Source organism: Camelus bactrianus, chromosome 2 (genome assembly GCF_048773025.1).
Source record: "Camelus bactrianus isolate YW-2024 breed Bactrian camel chromosome 2, ASM4877302v1, whole genome shotgun sequence".
Lineage (NCBI taxonomy): Eukaryota > Metazoa > Chordata > Mammalia > Artiodactyla > Camelidae > Camelus > Camelus bactrianus.
In genome coordinates this window covers 56,351,788-56,371,036 of record NC_133540.1, presented here as the reverse complement: position 1 = coordinate 56,371,036, position 19,249 = coordinate 56,351,788, and the positions used below count along the sequence as shown (strand labels likewise).

At 35.8% G+C, this 19,249-nt stretch overlaps 1 protein-coding gene across 28 annotated transcripts in view; it reads left to right on the top strand.

Moving 5' to 3' along the window:
• ANK2 (ankyrin 2) overlaps window positions 1–19,249 on the top strand; it is a 601,138-nt gene that overhangs the window by 392,584 nt on the left and 189,305 nt on the right. For all 28 annotated transcript variants that reach the window (XM_074341892.1, XM_074341900.1, XM_074341899.1 and 25 more), the window contains one exon: window positions 15,383–15,484. In XM_074341892.1, the coding sequence (XP_074197993.1) occupies window positions 15,383–15,484 (102 nt within the window). The remainder of the gene's footprint in view (window positions 1–15,382; window positions 15,485–19,249) is intronic.

Here is a 19,249-nt window from a genome sequence, read left to right as displayed (position 1 = left end):
TATCATTCTGCCAGGTGTGAGGTATCTCACTGCAGGTTTGATTTTCAGTTCCCAGATGATTAGTGATGTTGACATCTTTTCATTTGCCTGTTGCCCATCTGCAATTCCTCTTTGAGAAAATGTTTGTTCAGGTCTTCTGCTCATTTGTAATTAGGTTGTTTGTTTTTTTGATGTTGAATTGTATAATCTGTCTATGTATGTTGTGTATTAATCCCTTATGGGTCATATCATTTGCAAATATTTTCTCCCATTCAGTAGGTTGTCTTTTCAGCTGTACAAAAGCTCTTAAGTTTAGTTAGGTCTCATTTGTTTATTTTTGCTTTTATTTCCTTTGCTTTTATGTCTCTTTTCTTTTATTTCCATAAATTAAAAAATTTATTTATTTATTTATTTTTGTGGGGGGGGTGTTGGTGATTAAGTTTACTTGTTTATTTATTTATTTTTAGAGGTGGTACTGGAGATTGAACCCAGGACCTTGTGCATGCTAAGCATGCACTCTACCACTTGGGCTATATCCTACCCCCTTATTTCTATAAATTTAAAAATTTGTTCTAGTTCTGTGAAAAATATCATTGGTATTTTGGTAGGGATTGCATTGAATCTGTAGATTGCCTTGGGAAGTATGATCATTTTGACAATATTAATGCTTCCAATCCAAGAGCATGGTATGTCTTTACATCTGTTTGTGTCATCTTCAGTTTCTTTCATCAGGGTTATAATTTTTTGAGTACAGGTCTTTTGCCTCCTTAGTTAGGTTTATCCTTATGTATTTTATTCTTTTTGATGCAATGGTAAATGGGATTGTTTCTAATAGTGTATAGTTGTTAGTGTATAGAAATGCAACAGATTTCTGTGTATTAATTTTGTACCCTGCAACTTTACCAAATTCACTGATGAGTTCTAGTAGTTTTCTGGTGGTGTTTTTAGGATTTTCTATGTATAATATCACGTCATCTGCAAATAGTGACAGTTTTATTTCTTCATTTCCAATTTGGATTCCTTTTATTTCTTTTTCTGTTTGCTGTGGCTAGGACTGCCAATGCTATAATAAAAGTCACTAGAGTGGGCATCCTTGTCTTGTTCCTGATCTTAAAGGAAATACTTTCAGCTTTTCACCATTGAGTTTGATGTTAGCTGGGGTTTGTCATTTATGACTAAACATCTTTTGAATGAAAACCTCAACATCTTTTAGTTTCACAAGTTTTGTTTTTTAATTACTGGATAGCTTGCCACTGGTTCTTAGTCAAGGGCCAGTGATAAGGTATTTACAGTTTTAATATTTAAGAAAAATTTTGACATTTCAACTAAGTTTATTTTGGTGGACAAAAGAGGTCTTTTGAGCTACAGACAGCTACTGCTTTGCAAAAAAGTTCTAATGCTATCTTTTTATATGTACAAAAGTAACCTAACTCTTTTAAAGCTATTTTCTAAGTTTAATTTTTGAGCAATTAAAGCTAGAATAACTAGTATTTATGTTGCCTCTTGTCAGCTTTGCATAAGACTAAAAGAGATGACAATGCTCTTCCCAAGTTTCCATTGTCAACATAATCTTCTTTATTGGCTAGTATATTTCAGGCACTAAACTAGGCTTTGGAAATTCTAGAATTATAAGATATGATTTCTGCCTTCAAGTGAAATTATAATTTTATTCTGACCGATGGAATATATGACTCTCTCTACTCACACTCATACACATACACCACACATACACATATACATATATTTGACAATTTAATTTTATATGTCATGTTACAGGTAGATATTTATATAAGAATGTAGAGGTAGAATTAAGTATATAGTTCCATATGACTGAAGTGAGGCATATTTTATATGCATAATAATTCTAAAAGAAAAACAGCCTCTCTCCTCTGTGTCTTTTAACATACCAATGATATCTTTTATTTAGAAGTTAGTTAGTCTTACTGTAACTACTGAGACTATTGAAATAAATTACTGCATGTTGTTATGCATTCAGTAATTCCCCTCTTCTTTGGGTGATTTATACAATAATAAAAGAGTTGTTATTGCTTTATATAAAGTTTTTCCCCCAAAGAAGAGCTGAATTATAGTTTATTTCTGAAAAACAGGATGCTAATGGTTCTGTAGTTAGTATCAGTAAGATACCATTTCTTTCTATATTTAATTTCTTTACTAATGTTGTAGTTGGCAATTATCTGTTAAGCTAATTAAGGTCAGAGAATGTTGAGCTCCAAAGCCTATCTAATCAATTCCATTGCTAAGTACAATAGTTTTCCCAAAACTTCAACCAGAAGATTAAGATACAGATGGAGGTCATCTTTACCCATTACTCTTCACTCACTTACCCTTCAGAAGGGACAGGCATGATGTGGCTTATTGTGGTTATCTGATAGAATTGTAAAGGCTTAAGAATTAACGTAACAGCTATAAATTTTGCTAATCAGGATTTGAAACCAAGTTTTAGAATCTAGTAAGTCTGAAAAAATTTACTTGATTCACCGAACTTCTCACTCGTTTTATTCATATTGACTGACGCTGCTTCATGTGTCTATTTGGCCAATTTTACTTTGTTGAACTTCTTCCTTTATTTTGTTTTATGTCCCCAAGTATTTATTGATCTACTCTGTGTTGGGTGCTGTGCCCAGAAGTGGAGACACAAAGAGGAGTAAGTCATGACCTCATCTACCCTGAAAGGCCAGGCTGGTTGGGGAGATAGATAAGTAAACAGCTAATCTGGGGCTCTTGCTAGAGCCATTCACAACACCTAGTGCAGTGTTGTGCTTATAACTAGTAATCAACAAACATTTATGAATGACCGCGTGCTCAGGGTGTATTGGGGCCCCACAGTAAAGGAACGTGGTCAGACTTGAGGGGAGAGGATAAGTTGGGAGGGTGCTGTGAAGAAGCTATCCCAAGCCTCTGGGGGAAGACTCACAGGGTCCACTTAACCCAAATTCTTGTAGAAGTCAAATAATAAAAAACAACTAGCAAAGCATTATCCATTTCTCATTAAACCTGGCTTAAGCCCAATTTTTTTTTTTTTAAATGGTCTTGGGCATCTGAACCAAAGCTTAGTTTCATAAGATGAATTAACCCTACTTTTGTTTTTAGTTATGTTTAAATTAGGAGTTTCCTTACTTTTCAATATTCTCTTTGGAGTTGATGCCAATGCGTTTACCCCCAACAAATCAAGAATTTGTTTTGAAAGCTTCCCCAGAAGAAGTTCAGATATTCTCTGAAATGCAATAGTAACTAGAGGGGTTTTTATTGACTGATTTCCAACAGAGGGATTTTGTAGTATGAGCTAAAATGTTAAAAAAAAAAAAAAAAAAGGGCAGTGCAAGCTACAAATACTTGATTGCTCACCTTTTCCCACTGCCATGTGTTATGTACTGTAATTAATTAGACACATTCTTTTTTTAAAGCCAGTTTTTCACCCTATCTTTTCCATTTCAGTGTAAAATTACAAAAGCTCTTTACCTTGCATGGAGTTAGAGTTGAATATCTCAAACCATTCTAGACAATTACAGTTCATAGCACAAGGGTAAACTTAGAAAGTCACAGCAGGTCACATCCATTGTGGATAAAGTTGTGGATCTCTGTTGAATACTGATCTTATGGGGAAATGTCAGCTGCATGATGTTAGTATTCTGAGCACGTGAGAAGTCTCCTGTACAGAATTCTGTTTTAATCTTACTGGTATATATATACATACATACATATGCTGCAGTATACATATACATTGCACTTATTTTATCAGTACTTCCTGGCAGTTCACGCACGATATTGATAGGTTGACAGTATTTGCTTCCAGAGGCAGCACAAGAAGTGCTTCCATATTAGGAGTTTTATGGACAGAGAAATGGTAAGGAGTGAAGCAAAATCCAGTATCACTGCAAAAAACCAGGCCATCTCCCAGAGGTTATTCTATGTCCTGTGTCTGTAATCAATACCCTCTCTTGGATGTGTCAGTCTTGCATTTTATCAGACCAAAACCAAACCATTGTGCTCTCTCCAGTTTTAGGGTACTGTTTCCCCAAATTTCTGGTCTGGGTTAATTGCGTCACTCGTTACATGCCAGAGCTAGATGTCTCCAAGTTTTCCTTAAGTTCTCCTTTTCCATAAACCCTTAAATTCAATTCCCCCAAGTTTTATAGCTTCTTTTCCCTACATATATGACAAATTGCTTATTTTTCACATTGCTGTCCTGATGACATTGCTCGTCAGGACCATGTCAATTGTATCCCAAGTTGTCCCCCAGATTCCATTCTCTTTGCCCTCTAACTCATCCTCCATATGTTACTAGGGTGATTATTTTGAAACAGAATCTGGTTTTGGCTTTTCCCGTCCTTTCACCTAAAGGGTAATACTCAGTCTTATTATGGCATACAAGAACACCCATGGCCTGGGCCCTGCCTTACTTTTCGAATTTTACTCCTTTCTCATTTCCAACATGACCCTTATAATTCACACACACTGCATTACTTACAGTGTTCTGCATGCTGTGTTCTTTCTACCACTACGCTGTTGCACTTGCTGTTCCCTGTGCCTGCTCTTTTTTCCAGCTGACTCATCACCAGGAACTTTATAAAATGCAATGTTGCTATTCCTACTCTACATCTAAGTGTAAAATATGTTTGTAAAATAAAACAAATGTCTATTGCTTGGACTACTGCCTTTAAATGGATCTCCCTGGATCCATTTTTACCCACTTTAATCTAATTCATGGAACATATTGCAGCTATAAAAAATTGGTTTAATGAAGATCTTGAAATCTTTTGAGGGGATGGAAAATGTTTTTTTTTTTCTACATTTAATCACTTGGAGCTAACACCGTGCTTGGCACACAGGAGGTGCTTCAAAAATATTTGTCTTACTCTCAACTAAATAACTTCTTGTTGTTTAAGGACTGGTTAAATTATTTTAACTCTTTATTATCAAAGTAATCTGTTGTTTGATTAATTTATTCCTACTTTGCCCAAACTGAAGCTATGATTTTTTTCACTATGTATACATTTAGATAGGTACAACTATAGACCTTTTCAGTAGTTTAATCAGGAGTCAAACTGGGAAGTGATTTCCTTCTTATACAGCACACATGTTGCATATTCTTAATTTTTTTAAATTTATTTTTAAAAAGGTTTGTTGACATTCAGCTGTGCACCACTGGGTCGGCAATATGGGGGTCAAGAAATGAATGTAAAAATGATTTTCTATATGACATTTAGCGTAATGCAGACTTCTTTAGAATTGGAATTTTGCCTTCCACGTAGATCATCACAAATATGGAAAAGACTCTGAAAGCTGTGCACTCTTCTTTGGGACCTGCATGCTTTGGAGAATGGGGTGAATAAACAGCTTCTCAAAAATTACATGCACATTAGAAAGATGGGCTTTTGCCATCTTACAGATGACAATGAACTTGATAGCACTTTAACCAAAGGAACTAGAGACACAAATTACTTTTAATAAGCAACATAATTATCATGCTGAAATTCCTGACACCCAGTAATTAGAAAGATTTCCAAAAAATAGAAACCCCAAGGGGTTGCACAAACAGAGTTCTTGGGTCTATTATTCCCATAAAATTAAAATACTGTCTTGGGTCAAGAAATGATACTGGAAAGTAATGAATTCCAATTCTTACTTTATTCTGAAGTAGATATTGATATTGCAACACTTATGTACTCAAAAAAAGTGAAATAAAAAATTGAGTTAGCAGCTCAATTTTGATGCATTTGCTCTAAATTAGTCTTTTTTTTTTTTTGAAAATAGTAGAAATGAGTTCAGAATTACATTTAAACAAGTAGAGTCAGGTTGTCACTGTGTGTGGTTGCTAAGCTGTAATTAAGTGATACTCCCTAGAAAATCAGACTGACAATTACAGATGTACACTGGACTGTTGTAAACAGAAAGCGCTTCTGTATTTCTATGTGCATCTTCACAGGACAACACTGGAACCAACAATGTAAGGATAGAAAAATTTATCCAAATTCTTTTAAAATAGTGCTCACATTGTAAGGTGCTGTGAAGCTTTCATTGCAAGATTGTATTTTCTTGTCATTCAGTCTTGAATAACAATGTTAGAGAAGCAGTCTCCTTTTCAGTGAATGCAGTGTGTGGGGGTGTGGTCGGCGCCTCATCTGTGCTGTGTCACGAAGCTGCTTCTGACTGAGTGATGTCTGCATCAGAGCAGATGGTCTGAAGATGAATAATCAGACCGGTGGGGATAGAAATTTGGTGCCTACCTCAAGGGGGCAATAGTAAATTAACACTGTAGGATGCCTGGCATAATGAACAATTGATGAAAGATATTTTCACTTGATTGGGTTTGTTTTTTGCATATCCTGACAGTTCTAAAAGCCTTCAAGGGAGTCTACAACCTAATTCAGGTCCATTTATCCTGATCCTTAAGTATTGCTGTGGGATGAATTCTAATATATCTTTTCCCTCAAATATCCTGTAACGTTTTAACACCCTGATTAGTCAGGGAATGAAAAGAGTTTTGTGTAGAGAAGATTTCTTAAAGAAAGAATTAAATAAAATATGGTTACAGAATTATATCAAAAGCTCTCTGTTTTTTCTCCCGACCAAAATGTTATGGCAGTAGGTTATTATTCACTTATAAAACCTGCTCTCTTATGGCCAGTGATGGCCCGAAGAGAAATTCCTTTGGAAATATGTGTATGCTACATAAAACTTGTTAAGCTCTTCCATGTTTTGGCCCATATTCATTCATGTTGAGTGTAAGATGCTGGCATCTTACATTTTTACAGAGATGTCCAGCTTATTGGAAATTAGGCAAGATATTAGACCTACGATACAGATTGTTTTAAAAATATCTTTTTCATTATTTTACACACAATTAATACCGGTTGGAGATCTCAAAGCAATAATAGAGAACTGTTTAGAATTCAGTCCTCTATAGATGTGGTGTGTGTTACCAAGTTTCTATTGTGAATCTCTTAAGTGTTCGTTATTTTTATTGTTGGCATGTTAAATGCAGATTTCCGTGTAACTTTAGCTATTGAAAATATTAGGGAATACTATGGAGATACTAAAATTGTCAGTTTAGGATTTGTAGAATATTTTGCCTGCCTTTGCGTTGTCAACCTTTTGAACGTAAAAAAAGTAAGCAGAACTTTTCAAATGTATCAGTTCAAGCGGTAGTGTTAGGGATTGTATATGGCATTAAAGCATGATGTTACAAGATATCTCTACACCAAGAGGAACCAGCAATGCAAGTGGGATATCATAATCTCCTAATCATATGCCATTTTCTCAAAGTATGATAAGCTCTTTAGGGAGAAATTTTAACTCTTGATAAATAGTTTAATATTTAAAGCAATCATTAAGATGATTACCTAACTGAAGCAGTAATGTCTTAAATCTGTTCATGTAACTGAAGCCTCCCAAAGAGTAATTTATCCCTCGAAACAATTGGAAGCATGCAATTGTAGTGCTCTTCAATTCATATTTTTAAGACCTACAGCTACAGCAAAATGTTTCCTGTATTATCCTGATTTTCTTAGATTCGTAAATGTTGTGGAGGAACCACACATATTTCCATCTACAAACTTACTATTTTCCCATTTAAATTCAGAAGCATTTCACATGTTGTATGTGTGATGGAATTTCAGAGTTCTGTGGGAAATGCCTAGAATACAAATAATCAAAACCTATTGATTTTCTGCCTTAGAAGTTGCTTAAAATTTCAATTTACCATAATGTTCACTAGGAAACAGAATTATAAGCACTTAAGAAAGTTTTTACCTATCTTTGTAAAAATTTCCATTTTAGTGAACGTTTCAATGTGTCTTACTGTAATGACATCCTAGTAATGAGCCTGGTTATAGAAACATTTTATGAAACCAAACTCATGTCAGCAAAACAAAATTACTTTTCAAGTCAAACTTTCACGGTCTCATAAAATACTAACTGGGAAATTCATATTCCTTCTGTTCAATGATTCCTTTTACGGGAATATATATATAAATACTCAAAAATTTAAAAATCACATAGGGATTAGAAGTATAAAATAGTTACCAAATGTACATCACAACAGTCATTTCTGATTTAGGGGTTTCATTCCTACTAGTTTTGTGTTTTTTGCAGCATTTCTAATTTATTGAGGAAGGATATTGTCACATTATTAATATTTTGATTCAGTTTTTAGAACAGTGAGTGACACAGAAAGTGAGTGTACAGAAAATTTTTTAAGGTATAAAACTGTCTCTGACTATTTACTTCTGTTTATCCTAAAAAAAATTAACAACTGAAATCTCTGAACCAGATCTGGTCTTTTTGGATTTGTGGTAAACGTTTTCGAAGACCAGTGCAGTACAATTTGTATTACTGTATACAAAGATAAGAAAAGTGGAATAACTTTCACTAAAGCTAAATGAAGAGTATAATTCATGATGATCAAATAGAATTGTGTAATTTTTAGAATTACAAAGCCTCGGTGGATGTCAGAGCAACTCATGAAAAGATGCTCTAGAATTTGACTTAGAAACCTCCTTTTGAGGTCAGGAACAAAACTGTGTGAACTTAGCAGTCTGCATTGTCTCTTAGCCTGTGTAGTGCCTTAAATGAATGCAAATACAATTTTCATTAAAAGTCTTGTGCAATATGAATAGTCTGCATCAGAAAAATTGCCTCCACTGTAAGAAAAAGATACTGCTTTTGAATACTAATTTTTTCATCTGTTTACTCTTCAGTGGTTTTGTCGCCATGGTGTAAGTTAGGAACAACTTGTATTTCAGTGTCAGCATCTTTTTAAAGTAAATATTTCATTTGATTATAATATTCATACAGAAAGTGCATAAATTATAATGTTTATCTTGATATTTCTCACAAAGTTTGCATACCCATTTAACCACACCCAGAATTAGAAACTAGAAGTACAGTATTACCAGCAACCGAAGCCCCTTTCTACCCCCTTCCAGAAACTACTATTCCAACTTCGAACAGTTGAGATTGGTTTTGTCAGTTTTTGAACTTTAATAAATGGAATCATAAAGATGTCCTTTTTGGGGTCTGCCTTAATTTTCTTTGCATTATTTTTGTGAGATCTGTTGGTGTTGCATGTGAGTAAGATTCATTCACTTCTCTTCCCACTGCTACATAATCTTCTGGTTTTACTCTCTTGACATATAAGAATTGTACAAGGGATTCATTAATCTCGACATGGTATTGCAAAATATTCTTAATGCTTTGAAAGGGGTGGAATTGGTATGCTAGAGGCAGTGCTTACTTTTCACGGATGATAATATTAGGGAAAACTTGGATAATGAAATAACTCATCTACTGTGCTCGTGAAAATCAATGTCAGAAATGTGATACTAAGTTAAGGGGGGAGAAAACATTGTCCATATAAAAATGTAATTTCAAATGATCTCACACAACAAAAAGAAAATATTCAAGTAGAGTTTATCTGTTTAAAGTTAGATACTGTTCTGATACCAATTCTCAATTGTATGTGTTAATCATTAATTACCTTAAATAACATTTTAAAAGTAAAAATAGGAACACCTATACCTAAACCAATTTTTTTTTAAAACATAGGTCACTGAAGTAAGAACAAGCTTCAGGGAAGTTAAAAATATAAACTCTCTCTGCAGATTAGAGCTCTTTCGGCATTTCTCATTTAGTAGAATGAAATGAGACTAAAAATGTAGCTTAATTAGCGTGTTTGAGCTATAGTGTACAAACTTATGATTTATAGAAATTTTTGTTGTTTGTGGCAGCTGAACAGAAATTATTGAGTAGAATTTTGTGGTGTAAGTGTTTTGCTTGTCATTTACATGTTCTAACTAACTGCAAGAAGGCAACTTGTGGGATTCTTCCTAAAAAATGTCAGTACATCTAGTGTGCAGTTCTCAATTGCCCCCAAATTTTTGGTTTATGACAAGATAGTGATAAGAATTTGAGTTACTAAAAGAACTAAAACATTTAAGCAATCCAGCAGTCCCTATACAAAAGTATGATAGTTTAAGTAAAAGCATTCATATATCACAAAGAGGATGCTTTGTAAAATCATCATTGGAGACAGATCATACCCAGTTCTGGCTTCTTTTCTGTCTTTTTGCACCTGCACACAGCAGCATATTTTCAAATACTCTGGTCCTCTGGCAGCAGCCTTTTTATCTAAAGAAATTCATGTGTGTGCAGCTATACTTTGCTTTGCTGTTGTTGTCTTGCCTTTATCATTTACAAGAAAAACCACAGTTATAAAACAAATTCAGTAAGTGTCCTCTGTGCCTGCCATTGGGCTAAGCACCTTCAAATAGTATTTAATTCTTCCAACAACTCCATGAAGTATATTTTTTGATAAGGAAATTGAGACCCACAAAAACTCAAGATCATACAACTCGTAATTTATTGAACATGGGTTCAACTTATCCAACCTTCCTAGGAAAAGATCGAAAGAATTGTAGCAATGCCGCTTATTTCGTGATGTTCATATTAAAGATTTTCCCCTCAAGTTATTTTAGTACATTTTATTTATTTTGTATTGCTATAAAAATGTGGGTCTCACGGTAGGCAGGTAAATGACCCTGTTTTTCCAAAGGAATAACTGCATCCTAAGGAAATAAACAAATTCCTTAAATTCCACAAAGAACATGTGCTTTCCTATGGTTAATCAGGTAGCAAATATTTGTGGATGGTACAGGATAAGCCAGAGACTATGAGGGGAGGTGCCCTGCATCGCCCTGGGAGAGTCAAAGCTGCTGGCTGAGTCACATGAGTGCTTCTCAAACTTGAGTAATGTATTCATCTCTTTTAAAGTGTAAAAAAAAACTTGGGAGTCTGGTGTTATTTTTATTATGGTGTTAATTTAAATGTCATACTAAAACTCCTTAAAATCTTAGATCATTACTAAAAAAGAAAGTAATTTTATCAATTAAGCAGAAACAGAACTACAAAACTAGTATTATTCAAATAAATGACACCGACAGAATGGACAGAATTGCCTAAAACTAAACACAAGTATTGGGTTTAATAGTAAAAAGATTTAACCTCAGATTTCTAGAATTTAGTATATTCCTGAATTTGACTTCAATGAAAATAATATAGAGAATGCATATGACTGTTATTCATACATTTAAGTTTTGTTTCCCACTTAAGAATAGCAAAACTTAAAGCTATCAGAGAATTTTACTAATGCCAATTTTAATGGGATGCCATTTGATGATCATTTAAAGCTCTCTTCATTTACTTGGTGTGGTAGAGAAGCGTACCTAATCTAGCAAAAGCTGCAGTTGGGAACTGAAAAGCATTTTACTCTGAATTTTCTATTACACTCACCGCTAAATGGTGGAGGCAAGTTGGACCATACAGAGATAGCATCTGAGCCTGCTGTTTATTTGCATCATTAATGCACTGCTGAGTGCTGTGCTCAAGTTCTTTTGGTACATCCTGCCACGTATGAGGACCAGATTCTCTGATTAGTCTTTGTCACGTGGCAAAACCTTTTGCATATCATGCATCTGTCTGTGTTCCATCTCTAATTCACCTGTTACGCACTGAATTAAGAACACAGAGGCGTATACAACCCATATATGGTTGTACTCAGTTAAGGGTGGCCATCTAGGTGAGCTGGAGCACGCTTATACTTTCCTTATTAGGTTATTATTGAACTGTAAACATAGAAGTTTTACAAAATCTTGGCACAAACTCACGGACCCCTGTGAGTGTGCCCCTGGACCCTATGGTGAAGCACTCTTTTAGGACATAATATGGCTCTGTGAATGCACATTCCTCCTTGCCTTTCATGTCCACCCTGCTGGGTGCTGAGAAAGTATTGTTCTTCTAACATTCCAACCAAAAAACATACAGAACTGTGTCAAGAAGAATTTAAGAGGAAATTTTTCTTTCTTGGCTTGAGATGCCACACTTGGTTTGTAAAGGGGGGACAAGTTGTAATGACATCCATCTGTTGCAGATTAAAATAAGTGCGGCTCAGCCTTTGAATACCTTGTCCAGCGTCAGACTTTATAGGCATCAGTACAATTGGTTTTGGGATTGAGAGCTGTAGGGACATAAAGCAGCAAAGCAGAAAGAGGTTAGTCTATTTCCCTGAGACTTTTCCCCCAAAGGAGTTGCTATTGCCTCATTTTCTCTTTACTGCGCTTTTATGTGTGAAATCTGATTGAGCCAGGAGACGACAGTCTATTTTGAAAGCATACTTTCCCCCCTACTTAATTTTACTTTTAAAATTCTTACGTTTTTTCATACTCGGAGGGAAACATCGCATGGTAAAAATTGCTGCATCTCTCACCATGAGTCCCGGAATCCTCTTTCATCTCTGTGTTGATTGAAGGTAACCAGACTGACTGCTGTTTATCCTAAGCTCTTGTGCCAAGAGCTTTAATCACAGATTGACCTCTTTGCAGCATAGAGTTTGCTTGTGTTTATGTGGAAGTGGGAGAAAAAGATATATTTCCATGTAGGTCTATACTTTTAACCTTCCATAATGTTACTAACTACCCAGAAATTTTGAAGTCTTTTTAATTTTGTTCTTGAATCCTGTGTTCTGGAACCATTTTATTATAACACACTTATTTGCATTTACATTTGCAAAATGCATTTATAACTCACTTTCTCACTTTGGGAAAACTGAATCCCTTAATGTGGTTCTAGAAGAAACCAACTGATAGCAAAATCTACCATGAGTCAACTGTTGAGGAGGTCCCTGGCAGGATGACTCAGATGTTACATTTCCACTGGCTCTAGCCTCTCCAAAACAGTAGGAACAAGTTTTTGCTAAAATTCCAGGGATTGGCTGTAAGTCTTTGACTTGCATCTACTTTTCAGGAGTTTGATTCAGGAAAGGGAAAACTCGTTATGAAAGCTTGCTATTATGTAACAGCAAAAGCTTCACCCTTCAGACTGACAACTGCCCCCCTTAAGCTTCCAAAGGATGTCTCCAAGGTGTTTCGGCATCCCTTCAGGGTCAGGTGCTCCCTTCTGTCTCTGTTCATGGCCTTCTTTTTCCACAGGAGTGACAGGGCACCCTGACTTCGGTTTGTTCGTTTTACCATGTTCGGCATGTCAAGGGAGATAGTCAGCTGGCTTTTTAGCGCAGTGTGTACTTTACTACCTCCTTCCTTATTCCCAAATGAATACAGTTCTAAGTAGTTTGTCTCAAGTCAGCTCTTCATTTTTCTAGGTGCATAGATGGCTGATAGATTTGATATCAGCCAAGAATTCTCTTTCCAGCTAAGGCAGTCTATTTAGCAAGTGCCACGATTTACAGAGTGAGTATGTAGACCAAGGGCATGCCGAGGTTATCACAAACGAAATAAACATAGAGCTCATGAGTTAGGTTTCTGTAGGAACATCTGCTTTGATACTCGGCAGGGGTGAGGCAGAACAGCAAAGACTAGCTTTGAGGCTGATAAACATGAGTTCAATCTCAGATCTTCCACTGAAAAATTGTGACCTTGGAAATTTTCTAAACTTCCTTCTTCACTTAGTAAATGAGCAGTGTAATAGTTCCTTCCTCCTGGTATTACTGTATTAATGATATAGTGCATGTGACTTCTTAGCTCTGTGCCTGCCCTACAGTAAACACTCAAATGTTACCTATAACATTAAGCCTCCTGTACAAGTGGTACTTTCTAGGCCTTACCATATAATATATAGCCCATGGATTTATTTTTTTAACTATATACGGAAAAGAATATTGTCATACTTTCTGTGACCTAATATTATTTCACTGTTGTCATTTTGTAGTAAATAATGTTTCTTGTGGGATATTGACATAACATAATACATTGTATTACATTTCACTTTTGAGTGCTGTGGCAAGAAACCAGAGGGCAGAAAATCTTCCTGAAATTTAGAATTTGCTGCAAACTGCAAAATCCTTTCCTAGAATAGGCATTTTGCACTGAGTCACAATTCGGTCGCTGCAGCTTTGCAGATACACTGGGGGCACCCTGCCATGGGCACAGCTTTCAGGAAGGATGAAGCGTGAGGCACAGTGCAGGGAGGAGGAACAGTACAGTGTTAGTCATGCCGTGATACATTTCTGAAGACTCAGACACCAATTCCAGATGTGTAGAGTTCAGTCGTACCTGACAACTCCTTGTAAATTATCTATCTGATTTGTAAATATATAAACCTTTGTGGTATTTGGGTTAAATGTGAGGGGATTTCATCCTCGGGTTTTCAGTCTTCCCCTGTGTAAATCATTTTAACAGTATGTGAATGATTCCGTATTTGAGATTCCTGGACAAAACGCTTCCACTGCTATCTCTGGACATCATCACCAGTCATGATAAATGGGTCTGACAGCATGTGCCAAGGGCCCTTTCCAAGCACATTCTTCGAGGGAGGGAGGCAGGCAGGGGAGCCGACCGAGGAGAACACTGGATTCAGAGCCGTCCCACCTGCGGCGTCTCACTTCCTCTTAGTTTTCTCGTTAGTCAGATGTTACACTACAAAAAGAGCTATAAAGTGATGCCAGTGTCTTGGAACCTAGCAAAAGTTCATCATCGTTATTGTGTTAAAGTTCGAAAGGCAGGCTTTGTCAGTGAGACAAAGAGGCAGGGTGAAGGTGGCTACACCTCTGGAGGAGCCTCTCCAGGACTTTTCTGGCGGGCGTGAAATTCAGCTGATTCACCCAGGATCAGATTTTGAGAGGAGTAAAGGCAAGATGAGGACTTAAAAAGCAGTCTCCATCCAGAGTGATCATCTTTACCCAGAGATTTCAGTCTGGTATTATGTCAGCTGGTTTAAATTTAATCTTGTTTTTCCAAAATCACCAGGATCACAAAATTTGCATCGGGCCAGTCCACACCTGCCAACTAGTGCTATCCGCTTTCCTCAAAGCTTCCTCGAAGCTTTCTGTTATTCCTTTATAATGAGGACAGATGACTGCCAAGTTACCCATGCTCAGTGTTCTCCTTCAGATACATCCGAAAACCAAACAGTAAAGGAAGAGAAAGAAGAAACCCAGTGCCTTTCATTTCTTATAGTTCTGTTTTGTTTTTTATTTCCCTTTTGTCTTACTAGGCTCAGTATAAATTCACTAGCTTCCTGAAGCTAAAATGAATGGGAAACAGTGGATTTGGGGGTCGTGTAAATTCATCTTCAAATGTGGGTAAAGATTTAGAATACAGCATAACAATTATTTTTATTATAATCGTTCTTTTACACTGTTTAATAAGCATATATTTCCCACCGACTTTAATGTCCTTGAACAACTCTCTAGAAATACTGTGAAGTTGCTACCTTGTACTGTGAGTTATTATTCAGTGTTTCAAATTCAGGATTGAAATCTTTTACAACTAAAGCTTTTCTGGTGTGAAGTTTAAACATTCTTGTCTTTCTACCTTTGATTTGTTTTTATTTTATCAATAATTCACTAAAGGTCTTTCTTTCCCCCTCACAGTCTGACAGCAATGCAAGCTTTCTCCGTGCTGCCAGAGCCGGCAATCTAGACAAAGTAGTGGAATACCTGAAGGGGGGCATAGACATCAATACCTGCAACCAGGTAAGAACACGGCAGCCGGCTCTGCATCACACACTGAAGACACACTTAGTATCAATGCATATATTCCAAGAGTCCAACATTTTTTTTTGTCCTTCTGAAATTCACTAAAATAGCATCAACTCAGAATGGTGAAAGTCCATTTTTGCTCCCTTACCAACTTTTGAAGCCTCAAAGACATTTGTATCTAGAGCTAATAATGCTGGCAAAGTAGACAGATCAACAATAATTGAACATCAATTTTGTCAGTGAAATGATCTCGGCTGCCCTTAGCTGAAATGTTGATCAAGATTGATGTTTTACTTCTCATTTATCATCAACCGGTTATCCAGACTCTGGCTTCTTTTCTTGTCTGCCATATGCCTTTTACTCAGGGGTAACTAACTGGTACAGTTTGGGATATAGAAATAAGAGGATAAAATCAAAATGATTCCTCCTTTACCCCCAATTAGTTTTATTTATTTATTGTTTTAATTTTTTAATTTTTGTTTTTTAGTTGACATAGAGTCAGTTTACAATGTTGTGTCAGTTTCTGATGTACAGCATAATGTTTCAGTCATACATATACATACATATATTCCTTTCATATTCTTTTTCATTATAGGTTACTACAAGATATTGAATATAGTTCCCTGTGGTGTACAGTATAAACTTGCTATTTATCTATTTCATATATAGTAGTTAGTATCTGCAAATCTTGAACTTCCAATTTATCCCTTCCCACCCCCTTTCACCAAAACCCTGGTAACTGTAAGTTTGTTTTCTATGTCTGTATGTTTCTGTTTTGTAAATAAGTTCATTTGTGTCTCTCTTTTTTAAAGATTCCACATATAAATGATATCATATGGTGTTTTTCTTTCTCTTTCTGGCTTACTTCATTTAGAATGATGATCTCTAGGTCCATCTATGTTGCTGAAAATGGCATTATTTTATTATTTTTTATGGCTGAGTAGTATTCCATTGTATAAATTTACCACTTCTTTATCCAGTCATCTGTCGTTGGACATTTAGGTTGTTTCCATGTCTTGGCTAATGTAAATAGCCAATTAGTTTTAAAATATGGATTTGAATGAGAAGAGGTTGAAATTGTTGGCTTAAGTGAAGTGTTTGGATTATTTATTAATCACATCTATTTTATAAAGACTTTAGACTTTGGATATTATTTGGTCTCAGGACTGTTGAGATTTTTGTGCTACTTTTAACTGATGTTAATGCCATGAGTTGTATCCAGTGGATTTAGTGGATTCCATTTTTTCACTGTAGTGTGCTAAATGTTGCTTGTGCACTCGTGTGTGTGTGTGTGTGTGTTTGTGACAGAGCTGACTGGGAAGTGAATAATTCCAGAGAGTTTTATGTTAAGAAGCGAAAAATTTTATTGTTGGATTCTAAATCATCTACAGAATGCCTCTTTCTATCCTGATACATATTGAGCCCAGCTATGTTCACTCTGTAGTCCCCTGAAATTAGTAAGTCTTTCAAATACAACTTTTCAAAAACTGAACCTGAAATTTTCTCATACTCTAACTCACTCTTGTCTAAAATTCCTACCTGCTGATTTCCTCACCTATATGTCAGTTCCAACAGTACCCCTCCTCCTTTACCTCACTCCAGTCCAGCCCTTCTTTCTTGGTCCATCATCCGCATTCAAATTTGCATTAATTCAAATCTTGACATGGTCATTTACCATAGTGGCCATAACAGCTGCCTTTATTACATTCTGTCTTCATCTTGTCCACTCTGGTCAACCTCCACACTATGTCTGGGTCATCTTTCTAAAAGAAAAATTTGGTTATGGCAGTCCCCCTACCCTCAACTATCTTTGGTCACCAATGCTTAGATCATTGAGGTAGGTGTATCAAAATGACCTGGAGGCTTTTGCAAAGGGTGCAGGATTTCCTTGGCTTCTCTTGAGAGTTGCCAGCATAGGAAGCATTGTCACGATGGTAATATTTCTCTCCTTTAGAGGAGCACATCTCTTGGCAGCAACAATACTGAGAGTGGCTTGCTGTTGGGAATATCAATCTGCTGTCATCCTGAGCATCCCTACATGTTCTTTTGGGTGTGGCAAGAATGGAAGACCCTGAATGCTCCTTATCTGGTGACCACTTCTCGGGTGGTGCTACCAATGAGCAACCTTGAGAGATTAAGTAACTTTTTCTCCAGATAAAAAGTAGAAAAATTTTTTTCTTATTTTAAAAGCTACAAATCCCCCAAGGTTAGTGTTCTTTAACATAACCCATGACATAGGCATCCATCGCTGATCCTATGTGTCGCTTCCATGGGATTGGGAAGAGGGCATAGGGAACTGGTGCAAGCAACATCTTGACACTCAGCTGCTGCTTTTGTTGTGAACTAGAAAGTCCGTTGTCTTTGATCCAGGAGACTCATGTCTTCTACCAGCATCATGCTACAGTAGCCGTTTAGCTTTTTAGCTTGTAGGTAAGATAAAAATACCAGACCTTGTATGAGCTTGACAGTGACCTATGGAATAAAGTCAAATTCCTTTATCCCAATATATAAGATCTTCATATTTTGCATCTCTATTTCTTATCCATTTTATATTTCATTATGAATCTTTTTATTTGGTATGTTTTTAATGCTCTATTAAACAAGTAATTTGGGATTTATGTACATTAATTACTTTAAAAGAGAAAGAACATTCAAATTCTCATATGGATATATGAACTTCTTCCAAAAATGCCTATGAGATTGAATATGAAATATTTTAAATTTTAACTTGTTATTTTAGACTTTTTTCAAGTATATTGCATTCCCTCAATTTTAATATTGATTCATTAACTTTCTAAATTTGCAATATGCTGGAAAATAGACAATGAAACCATAAGAACTCTTAGTTCATTTAGATAAAATCATCATAAGTTATGCCAAAAAAGGAACCTAAGGAAAATGAAGTTAACCTCAGTCAAGCCAAGTCCACTTAACCCTCAACCATAAGAAATATATTAATTGTATGAAAGATCTTAGTTTTTTTTTTTAAAGGAAAGTAAACTCTCATCAGTAAATATTCAATTCTTATCTGCTTTATAGACCAACCTAACTTCTTGAGTTACCTTGCAAAGTTCTTAGTAACCTAACATATTTTTCTTGTAGTGGCCCACTGTCCACTAATATGTTACTATAAAAAGAAAGAACATTTATTTTTGTGAGAAGGCAACAAAATGTCATGAAACCACACAAAACTGAGAGCCCAGAGGCTCAAGTTTAAGTTCCATCTCCACTTTTGTCAAGTCATTTCAATTCAGAAAGTGACATTTTTCTAAACTCTAAAACAAGAAAATAATAATACATTCAATCTTACACCACTGGGTTGCAGTGCAAATTAAATGATGAAATAAAAAGGACTTCCTAAGGTATACATATTGTCATTGCAATTAGTGTGTATAATTCACCAAGAATCAGAAAAATTAAAATTGACCTCTACACAGACTATGAGAGTGATTCTCTTCATTCACCTGAATTTTCTAGGTATAAAGTAAATGTTGTTATCTCATGTTGATTCTTTATTATTACCCTTCAAGAATGTGCCTTAGAGATTTGGCAAATGAAGTGACTAATGTTAACTAATGAGCCACTATCTATCAGGCTTTGTGCTGGGGGCTTTATGTGTGATGTTTCATCAATCAACAGAGACAAATGTTATGAGGTGGGCATTTGCCTGAGTTTACAAATGCAGGCACTGAGCCCACAAGTGGTTAAGTGATGTCCCCAGGGTCACAGATCCGTCTCTCACGTACAGGTCTTTTCTAC